General features: G+C 42.6%; 1 protein-coding gene across 15 annotated transcripts in view; it reads right to left on the bottom strand.

Moving 5' to 3' along the window:
• DLG1 (discs large MAGUK scaffold protein 1) overlaps positions 1-11,579 on the bottom strand; it is a 740,792-nt gene that overhangs the window by 375,045 nt on the left and 354,168 nt on the right. For 7 of the 15 annotated variants that reach the window (XM_045030006.1, XM_045030008.1, XM_045030017.1 and 4 more), the window contains one exon: positions 4,316-4,407. The exons of the other annotated variants lie outside the window; for them this stretch is intronic. In XM_045030006.1, the coding sequence (XP_044885941.1) occupies positions 4,316-4,407 (92 nt within the window). The remainder of the gene's footprint in view (positions 1-4,315; positions 4,408-11,579) is intronic. 15 annotated transcript variants of the gene reach the window in all.

Below are 11,579 nucleotides of genomic sequence, written 5' to 3'. Positions count from 1 at the left end.
AATAATCCTAATCCAGACAAATAAATCACTGAGACTTGTAGCAAGTGAAATGGTGGTGTGGGCTTCCATGTAATGTAGATTGAGGAACTGGTCATCTGGATCACGAACCAGGACATGAAAAATAGGTCATCTGGTGGATTCTGGTTGCTAGCAGTGTCCATGATTTGGGATGGAAGGAAGGGGCTAACATATGCATTTCTCTAATCCTCTACATCTGATGCTTGCTTTAAAAACAGTTAATAAAGTTCCAATCTACACTCAGACCACACAGATTGCATATATTATCACTGAGGCTAGAGAAGCACTATAAATGAACGGAGGTGGGTGTGTTCTGACCCAAATCAGATTAAAGTATGGTCTGCTTTGAATCAGGACTAGGGTTCTTGCAACACTTTGGATCCAAATGACAGAAATCTTGATTGCAGCTTCATCTTAACTGGGGTCTTCATCTCCAGGCTGAGAACCTACTTAATAGAGTTCAACAGGGAAAAAATGTATAATGCTGCTGTTTGGGCCAGGACACTGTATTCCTGTGTTTGTGTTAATATACACAACACTAGTACTATTACTGAACCCTCATTACATGTTAATAATTGCCTCTTATTCCGCTTCCTAACTCCTAAAACATTTTAAATCTATGACAGCATTTTACTTTACATTCAATGGTAATGAAGCTTCCTTAATGGCTGCTCTAATTCAATTTACCTATCAAACCTCTTAGAAGATTCTTATTCATTTTACAATTAGAAATGTATGCCTTCTTTGTAAGCACACATACACACATTCTACATCATACCACTACCAAACACAAAAATATATTAATCCTTATTTGTTACTTGGCAAATTTTTTTTTATCAATAGTCACTATTCAGAGCATCCCCTGTTGATATGATGTTATAGGAACCATAGTGGTTTAAAATTCTGATACTTGGATGATCATGTACACTATACATTGTACATGCTAGGTAGTATAAATTAGATAGAGGTGAATTACAGGAGCCTCTACTAGCTACCGGTATAATTATCAAGACAGCAACAGTGCCCAAAAGTACCAATCAGAATCTATTATGTTAGGAAATGAACAAATGCATAGGAATACCTGTTCCCCCCCCAAAGAGTGGTATTACACTTTCTTTCTGATGATATCTATTACATGAGTTCTCAATCTAGGAGTTCAGACATAGTACAGTTATGGAAAAGACTCACTAGATTATGAATCCCTCCCTCAGCCAGTATGGGAAGTTGGATTCTGGATTCTATTTTTAGGTTAACACCACTTTCTATTATAAAAGATTCTTGGGATTTTTTTTTGAGAAATTCTAAAATCTCCACCATTTGCAGCAGGTCTTTGATCTGGCAAGGGGAAAGCCCTCAGGCTAGAGAAGTACCTTTTCTTTGCTCCATGAAATTCCATTCAGGTTTAGCTGAGTGTTTAACCAACATGGCAAACTAATAACTGAACACATACATTCTAAAAAGCCAGGTCCACACCACTGCCAAAGCAGCAGCTCCTACACTCCTGCATCCTGGCACCTGGAACCAGTGTTTCATCCTTCACCTCTGAGGGCAGCACATGGGGGCAGGGCAGCAGCAAGAGTTCACCTAAATCCCAGGAGGAAGGTGGGAAACACAGACTGGGCCTCCCTCATAAACCTCCAGCATCTCATCTACTGACCAGCAGTTATTGAATTTAAACATTTTAAAATCTGCAAGATTGGATAACTTGCTCCCATGAATATTAAAAGAATTGACAGAGGAATTATCTGAATGATTAATGTTGATTTTTAACAAATCTTGGAACAATGGGAAGATACAAAGGACTGGAAAAAAGCTCTAATGTTCTGCAGCCCCTAGCTGTGAGCTGAAATTGGGGGGTCTTGCCCCTTATGTGTGAGGCAGGCTCTGGGTAGGTCCTACCCCTCTGCATGGGAGCCAGGATCGGCGGAAGGGTGGGAACTGAACTATGGTCTCCCACATCCCAGGCAAGTGTGCTAACCACTAGGCTAAAAATTATAAGATGGATTGTGGTGGCAGCAGCACCACCACCACTTCCATCTCCTTCTCCATTTTAAATGGGATCCAGTCCAGTAAGTGGCCTCTGAGCACGCCTACTGGATTAGGCCCTGCATGTGATACAGGTGGCTGAATGCCTATCTTTCCCTGGTTTCTGAATCATTCTGGGGCTTAGGTGGGAAACAGATGTCTGCGCAGAGGGAGGCAGCAGTGTGCACGCTCAGAGACAGAAAAATAGGCGCTTAGAGGAACTTTTACCTTGAAAATGTAGGTGCCAAGTGAGTTTAGGAGCCTACTGAGTCCAGCAAAGGAGTTTTGTGGATTGCAGTGGAGCCAAAACTGGGATGTAGGCACCTAAGTATCTTTATGGATCTGGACCTAAATGACTTGCCCAAGATCACATAAGAATTCTGTGGTAGAGCAAGGACTTGAACTGTCTCCCAAGTCCCAGATCCTAACCATCCTTCCTCTCATGGCCACATCTCTCCCTTCAAAATATGTCCCCACTGTCTCCATGCTAGTCCCTGGACTGTTCCTGCATCTTCTCCACAGCTCCTCAATATGTTGGTCCTTTGCTGAAGCTTGCCTCTCTATAGGGAGGATTGTTGAGAAGAGGCAATCAGGCTGTGCTGGACAGGTAGACAGGAGACAAGGCAGAGGCAGTGAAAAGCCCAACATGAAGCCAGTGCATTTTGTGGCCAGGGCAATCATTGCCGAAGAGCACCAGGTGTTGAAGGAGAAGAGCTGGGCTATTGCAGATGGGAGTGCTGAGAAATTATTTTTTTTTAAACCAAGGGAATTAAATGTTCCAGAACTTTAAGTCCAGTGCTACCTTGTGCCCTTTTAGAATGTGGAGAGTGGCTAAACATATACCTCTGAAAAATAGGAAAACAGAGTTAAGATACATGCCAACTTAACCTTTCTGAGTGATGGCCCAGCTCAGCTATAACACACATGCTAGAATTCTGTGTTTTCAGATAGTGCAGAGCACTCACGGAGTAGGGCGCATGATCACTGTAGGGCAGTGTCTAACACTTTCTCTTTACTGACACAAAACTTTTGACTTACGTTTAGGTAAGCTGTACTGAACAGAAGCTACCTACTCTTGACTTAGGCTCAAACAGAGCCTACTCCATAGAAACAACCTTCACTTGCTAAATTTTACAACCCCTTAATTCCCTTTTACCAAGCCCCCTTCATCCTTATACACAGGATTCCATTTAACACTACATTTTCATTAAATCCACAGATAACCCTCATATCCCACCTCACTGCTGATAATCCCTATAGCAAGAAGACACCTGTGCACTGCTACTGACACAATCTAGAGAACTAGGCACTGAAATGAGGCATAATGGATCCCTCAAGGTACACATGCACAATTTTTTTGATCACACACAGGGGAGAGGGCACGGAGAAGGGCAAGGCTGCCCCAGACCACCTCATGTCACAATCACAGCTCTGCCAAGCTGTTCCAGCTAATCCCTCTATCATTCCATACAGCTAAATCTATCAGTGAACATAGCTGGACTGAATGCAGATAATCTCCAATGGCTATTGCCAGCTCCATGGGGGCAGAGTTAGGGCTGTCTTAGGGCTTGTCTACACTTACCTGCCGGGTCGACGCGGTGAGTTCGACTTCTCGGAGTTCGAACTATCGCGTCTAATCTAGTCGACCTTGGAGCCGTGGACTTCGATTCCGCGGCGTCTGCACGGGTGAGTAGTTCGAACTAGGGTACTTCGAATTCAGCTACGCTATTCACGTAGCTGAATTGGCGTACCCTAGTTCGACCCCCCTTCTTAGTGTGGACCTACCCTTAGTGTGTACCTTAACTCTGTATTTCCTTATTCTCAGAAGTTTAAGTTTGCATTACTGTAACTCTTAATTTCCTGGTTTTCAGAGGTTTAGCCACCCTTCACATTCTGGAAGGGCACGAGACACCAGTTGGTGACCTTTATGTTAAAAGTTTCCAGGCTTTTAATATATAAATAAGACTAACGTTTCTAGTTTCAACAGCTAAGAAAAAAGCGAAAAGTTCTCATGCTCTAAAGTATGAGCTGGCATCAGATGAAGTAAAGAAGAAATTTTGTCTCAAAGTTAAACAATGAATTGATACAAATATTTAATAAATAGTTGCAGTGCATTATGATGGTTTAACATGTTCTAAAGCATTCATCATAGGCCAGTACTGGAGACAAGATATATAACTGAAGTATATGGGCTCAGGCAGGTGTGACAATTCTTATGCTCCAGACAACACAATTCCACTCTTTGAAGGGAACTGTAATAAGGGATACAAACCTGTGAAATGTTCAGTAAATTCTTGCTCCAGTTTCATGGCTCTCTCAAAGGTCTTCCTGGCTTGCTCCTCTGTTAAACGTTTGTTCATTTCCCTGAGATGAAATACATTATAAAATAATAAGCAGTTACCAAATACTGCTGATTCTTTTGAAATAAGGTTATTAAACTGCCCTCTGAATACAAACCCTAGAAAAAAAACTAGCCCCATCCTGTTCTTGAATCTGCGATTTATTAAACTCTTGAAGGGAGACTTAATATAAAGGGCGACAGTGGGAGTGCTATAAACTGGCTTTCCATTTCTTGGAATCTGGCAAAGACACTTAGGTTAACACTGAAAGCCACTAAGCAACCTCAATATAAAATTAGAAGTTACCTGCCTGTAACTGGAAGTTCTTCGAGATGCGTGGCCCTTGTCTGTATTCCACATGTGAGTAACACATTCACACCATGCATCTTGAGTCTGGAAAGCAATGTCAATTTTGCACATATGTGCAGAAGCTTGCTTCATGCTCCAGACAGAGGCATAAAGCATGATGCCAAAGGTTCAAATGGAGGTCTGGTGAACAATGACAGGACAAGATAGAAGTCCCATTGAGGTACAGGCTTGAGAATCGGTGGAAAGGTCCTGATTAGGCCCTTCATTAATCTAACTGTTGTAGAAGCAGCAAAGAATCCTGTGGCACCTTATAGACTAACAGACGTTTTGCAGCATGAGCTTTCGTGGGTGAATACCCACTTCTTCGGATGCAAGAAGTGGGTATTCACCCACGAAAGCTCATGCTGCAAAACGTCTGTTAGTCTATAAGGTGCCACAGGATTCTTTGCTGCTTCTACAGAACCAGACTAACACGGCTACCCCTCTGATACCTAACTGTTGTAGGGTGTCTACTGGAGGAAGAAAGGCACTGACTGTTTCAAGATGGACCTGTAGTGAGCTAATGAAGAGACCTGTGTTTTTTTAATAACAGGAGATAAACTAAAATGACTGGGATATCAGCAGAGTTTGAGGAAGACTGATTATGTTGAGTCCAAGTAGAAAAATGTTTCCATTTAGGTTGCTAGCAGCTCCTAGTTGAATCTTTCCAACTTTATTAAGAATGGCTTGGAAAGCTGTTGAGCAAGAGAGTTCTCATGCTCATCCCAACACCAGGCCATGAGATGAAGTGGGTATGGACTGGGATGTCTGATTTAACTTCCTTCCCAAGTAAAGATTGCCAAGAAGGGGATAGATCTTAACAGGAGAATGGATTGACAGTCTCAGAAGTTCTGGGAACCAAAACTATCTAGGTCAGTTGAGAGCTAGTGTTGGGATATTTTTCACTTGGCTTCCTATGAACTCAGTTAAGTGATCTCTCTCCTGCCATCCATCTCCATCCTCTGACGAACAGAGGCTAGGGACACCATTCTTACCCATCCTAGCTAATAGCCATTTATGGACTTAGCCACCATGAATTTATCCAGTGCCCTTTTAAACATTGTTATAGTCCTAGCCTTCACAACCTCCTCAGGTAAGGAGTTCCACAAGTTGACTGTGCGCTGCGTGAAGAAGAACTTCCTTTTATTTGTTTTAAACCTGCTGCCTATTAATTTCATTTGGTGACCCCTAGTTCTTGTATTATGGGAATAAGTAAATAACTTTTCCTTATCCACTTTCTCAACATCACTCATGATTTTATATACCTCTATCATATCCCCCCTTAGTCTTCTCTTTTCTAAGCGGAAGAGTCCTAGCCTCTTTAATCTTTCCTCGTATGGGACCCTCTCTAACCCCCTAATCATTTTAGTTGCCCTTTTCGGAACCTTTTCTAGTGCTAGAATATCTTTTTTGAGGTGAGGAGACCACGTCTGTACAAAGTATTCGAGATGTGGGCGTACCATGGATTTATATAAGGGCAATAATATATTCTCAGTCTTATTCTCGATCCCCTTTTTAATGATTCCTAACATCCTGTTTGCTTTTTTGACCGCCTCTGCACACTGCATGGACATCTTCAGAGAACTAGCCACGATGGCTCCAAGATCTTTTTCCTGACTCGTTGTAGTTAAATTAGCCCCCATCATGTTGTATGTATAGTTGGGGTTATTTTTTCCAATGTGCATTACTTTACATTTATCCATATTAAATTTCATTTGCCAATTTGTTGCCCAATCACTTAGTTTTGTGAGATCTTTTTGAAGTTCTTCATAATCTGATTTGGTCTTAACTATCTTGAGTAGTTTAGTATCATCTGCAAACTTTGCCACCTCACTGTTTACCCCTTTCTCCAGATCATTTATGAATAAATTGAATAGGATTGGTCCTAGGACTGACCCTTGGGGAACACCACTAGTTACCCCTCTCCATTCTGAGAATTTACCATTAATTCCTACCCTTTGTTCCCTGTCCTTTAACCAGTTCTCAATCCATGAAAGGACCTTCCCTTTTATCCCATGACAGCTTAATTTACATAAGAGCCTTTGGTGAGCGACCTTGTCAAAGGCTTTCTGGAAATCTAAGTACACTACGTCCACCAGATCCCCCTTGTCCACATGTTTGTTGACCCCTTCAAAGAACTCTAATAGATTAGTAAGACACGATTTCCCTTTACAGAAACCATGTTGACTATTGCTCAACAGTTTACGTTTTTCTATGTGTCTGACAATTTTATTCTTAACTATTGTTTCAACTAATTTGCCCGGTACCGACGTTAGACTTACCGGTCTGTGATTGCCGGGATCACCTCTAGAGCCCTTTTTAAATATTGGCGTTACATTAGCTAACTTCCAGTCACTGGGTACCGAAGCCGATTTAAAGGACAGGTTAAAAACCTTAGTTAATAGTTTCGCATTTGAGTTCTTTCAGAACTCTTGGGTGAATGCCATCTGGTCCCGGTGACTTGTTAATGTTGAGTTTATCAATTAATTCCAAAACCTCCTCTAGTGACACTTCAATCTGTGACAGTTCCTCAGATTTGTCACCTACAGAAGCTAGCTCAGGTTTGGGAATCTCCCATGAAGACTGAAGCAAAGAATTCATTTAGTTTCTCCGCAATGACTTTATCGTCTTTAAGCGCTCCTTTTGTATTTTGATCGTCAAGGGGCCCCACTGGTTGTTTAGCAGGCTTCCTGCTTCTGATGTACTTAAAAAACATTTTGTTATTACCTTTGGAGTTTTTGGCTAGCCGTTCTTCAAACTCCTCTTTGGCTTTTCTTATTACATACTTGCACTTAAGTTGGCAGTGTTTGTGCTCCTTTCTATTTGCCTCACTAGGATTTGACTTCCACTTTTTAAAGGAAGTCTTTTTATCTCTCACTGCTTCTTTTACATGGTTGTTAAGCCACGGTGGCTCTTTTTTAGTTCTTTTACTGTTTTTCTTAATTTGGGGTATACATTGAAGTTGGGCCTCTATTATGATGTCTTTAAAAAGGGCCCATGCAACTTGCAGGGATTTCACTTTAGTCACTGTACCTTTTAACTTTTGTCTAACTAACCCCCTCATTTTTGTATAGTTCCCCCTTTTGAAATTAAATGCCACAGTGTTGGGCAGTTGAGGTGTTCTTCCCACCACAGGGATGTTGAATGCTATTGTATTATGGTCACTATTTCCAAGCGGTCCTGCTATAGTTACCTCTTGGACCAGCTCCTGCGCTCCACTCAGGATTAAATCTAGAGTCGCCTCTCCCCTTGTGGGTTCCCGTACCAGCTTCTCCATGAAGCAGTCATTTAAAGTATCGAGAAATTTTATCTCTGCATTTCGTCCTGAAGTGAAATGTTCCCAGTCAATATGGGGATAATTGAAATCACCCACTATTATTTGGTTCTTAATTTTGATAGCCTCTCTAATTTCCCTTAGCATTTCATCATCACTATTACTGTCCTGGTCAGGTGGTCGATAATAGATCCCTAATGTTATATTTTTACTAGAGCATGAAATTTCTATCCATAGAGATTCTATGGAACATGTGGATTCGCTTAAGATTTTTACTTCATTTGAATCTACACTTTCTTTCACATATAGTGCCACTCCTCCCCCTGCACGACCTGTTCTGTCCTTCCGATATATTTTGTACCCCGGAATGATTGTGTCCCATTGATTGCTCTCAGTCCACCAGGTTTCTGTGATGCCTATTATATCAATATCCTCCTTTATCACAAGGCACTCTAGTTCACCCATCTTATTATTTAGACTTCTGGCATTTGTGTACAAGCACTTTAAAAACTTGTCCCTGTTTTTTAGCCTGCCTTTTTCTGATGTGCCAGATTATTTTTTATGTGACTGTTTATCATCTGATCCGGCCCTTACATTATACCCTTCAATCCTCTTCAATTCAACTCCAGTCTTTGTCACTCAGGTATCTTTATTTGGCATACAGCAGTGCTATGCTGAGTTGATCAGACTCAAATGCGGGGGTGGGGGATGATGGATGCAGGGTACATCACAGCTCCAAAGTTACACAGAAACCCATTCCTTTTATATACATTATATTTCTCATTGGATTTACTATACACTGCATTATCCATTTTTGGATTGGTTACTTTGCAGGAACCAATTTCCATGTAGCTTGCACAGTCCATACTTCAACTTCCTTTTTACCTCCTCTTTACGTTCCTAATGTATTTTGTCCCTTGTTATCAAGTTCATAGTAAATAGTTCCTTGGATGTTCTCCTTCTTATCTTAGTTGGCTCAGATATTTTGTCTTCTTAACCTAGTGATCTATCTTATTTAGCACAAACGTTTTGTTTTCAACCTGATGATTCATTTACATCCCTAATTCTATCTTCCAAAAAATGAGGCCACTCTCTGTGTGTTAATTACTCACATTGGGCCAGGCCTCAGCTACATTCCTCTGCTTCTGTCTTTCTTTTTATATTAGCATTTGTTTTATTTGTATTATATTTTTGGTTGTTTTTTTTTAAAGCTTATTACCCAGCAGCACATTTCGAAGGACCACTGTGACAGCTATTATTTGAACCTTAAAGCTTGAGCTTAAAGTACAAAGCAGGAGGTGCAAACTCCCCTCCTCTGGTACAGCCCACCACAGTGTTTTCACTGCCTGAACAATATTATTTCCAATTGCTTGTTGCTTGGCTATTAGTTGGGCAATAGGCACCAATTGCTCGAGTTTCCTTTGCACCAAATTAGTAGTTGTAGTAGGAAGAGGGCCTGAAACATAAACTTACGTATCAGAGGCCTGAGGTCTGGGCTAAAGTAGTCAAAAATTTTCTGATATAAAGCAAAGTTAAGTTGTGAGCAAGAGGCCGGCCCTGCTCACAGAATCTGGCAAGAAAAGGGCTGATATTGCAGAAACACACATTCCTAAGTAGTGCTAGGCACAAGAATATATACACAAACTTATTCCAGAAAGGTGGTACCAGAACACCTCGATACCAAACACATTCCCCAAAGATAATAGGAACATGCTGACCCATCTTAAGGATAAGGTCAGGATGACAGCATGATGAATAAAGATGATTTGATCGAACCAACATGTACAAGGCAATGGGTGGCACCCTAATATGTCAGAGGCTAGCACCCTGATACTTCAGGGGGTGGCACCCTAATACTCCAGAGGCAATATGTAATTTGTTTGTATTGGTGTATAAAGATGTATCTCAGAGGGAGTGTCTTTGGCCAGCTGAGCGGGAAATGGAAAGTCCCGCCATTCACTGAGCTGCATCCATTGTCACAGGCATACATGTGCTAGTATAACTGTAGACATTGATCTGCTGAGCTAGGACCATGCTTCGTTGACAATAAACCTGGCTGGCTGCCTTCGAGCCTTAATGGATCTTCTGGTCATTGGGTGGTTCGCTTGATGTCTGCTCTGCCAACTGTCTGTGCAGAGCTGGGACAACATACAGACGGAACACACATGTATCCAAACATCTGACGACAGTGGTGCTAATGAACAAGGGAAGTACAAGTGAAAAGAGATTAGTCACCAGTGACTCCCAGTTGGTGTTGTCTGTCACAGTCTTTGTCACGTTCTCCTTCATCTGCACAGTAGGCCATAGGGCATGGGTCCCCATCTGAGCCAGAGAAGTGAGGTTTAGACAAAACCCATCCAGCCTCCCCAGGCACGGTGCTGTCCCCGCTGAAAAGTTGTGGTATCTCAGAGTACATACTGTGTACCAGAGCTGTACCACCTCCTTCACTCTCTTATTTAGGCTGACCACTCAAAGAACCATCTGTGCCTGATTCATTTACAGCTGGCTGTGTTTATTTCATCTCCTTATGCTGCCATTTGTATACTGGAATAGTGCTGTTTATAGGTCCCATTATCTACTGTACACTGTTAACATATACTAATTCTTTAGGATTCCCTGTCCATCTAGGAACAGCAATTATAATTGGCACACTTGAATTACTAATTTTATGTAGTGCCCAAGACCTTTTAGCCTTACAAATTTTCTTTCCCAATATTATGAATTCCTTTTTATACTAGTGTGGTCCGGATAAGTTTGCTGTTTAACAACCTTGATTACTCCCCTTGCTTTATCTTTTCTATTTCCTGCATTAAATGCATATCAAGCAGCAAAAGCCATGCCCCCTCGACCCTGCTGGGCATGCTCCAACTGCTGCTGCAGTATAAAAGGGAGCAGCTTAGCTCAGTCTGGGCTGACAGCCAAGGAGGAAGGACTCACCTCGCAAGCTCCGCTGACGAGCAGCCAGGTACCTGGACTGAGGGAGCAGGAGATGCCGAGGCCCAGGCACCCATAGATGCTCTAGGGAGATTGCAGTTGGCACCTGAGGCACCCCGAGACCCCAAAGACACCCTGACTTCAGCTACAAGAGTCACAGTAGGAAGTAGCCTAAGGAGGGACTAGCCAGTGTCCGGGTAACAGTTGGTGTGTTGCGGGTGGAGCAGTGGAGGGCCTAGGTCCCCCAATGTGGCCACCCCTTCCTTTTGGGGGGCGTCCCATCAAACCTTGCTGCTATGGCCTATGGCCATTGGGCCGCGCTTCCCTGTCACCAAGGGGCATCCTATCAACTTTGGCCATTAGGCCATGATTCCCTGCAGTCCAGGGGAGCCCTATTGACTCTGGCCAGTAAGCCGCACACCCCTGCCGTCCCCGGAGCACCCTACTGACTCCAGCCATTAGACCACATTCCCCTGCAGATGAGGGGAGCCCTGATGGTGCCAGCCATTGGACCACGCAACCCTGAAGTTGAGTCCAGCCATATTGACTTAACCAGGCGACTACCACAACCTCACGCCCCGTTCCATGTGAAAGGGGCAGGAGGTACTGGCCCTGCAACAGAGACCCAAACTCCTGTGCCT

Source organism: Mauremys mutica, chromosome 9, assembly GCF_020497125.1.
Source record: "Mauremys mutica isolate MM-2020 ecotype Southern chromosome 9, ASM2049712v1, whole genome shotgun sequence".
NCBI lineage: Eukaryota > Metazoa > Chordata > Testudines > Geoemydidae > Mauremys > Mauremys mutica.
The sequence above is the reverse complement of the archived record's forward strand: the minus strand, read 5'-3'. Positions and strand labels throughout refer to the sequence as shown.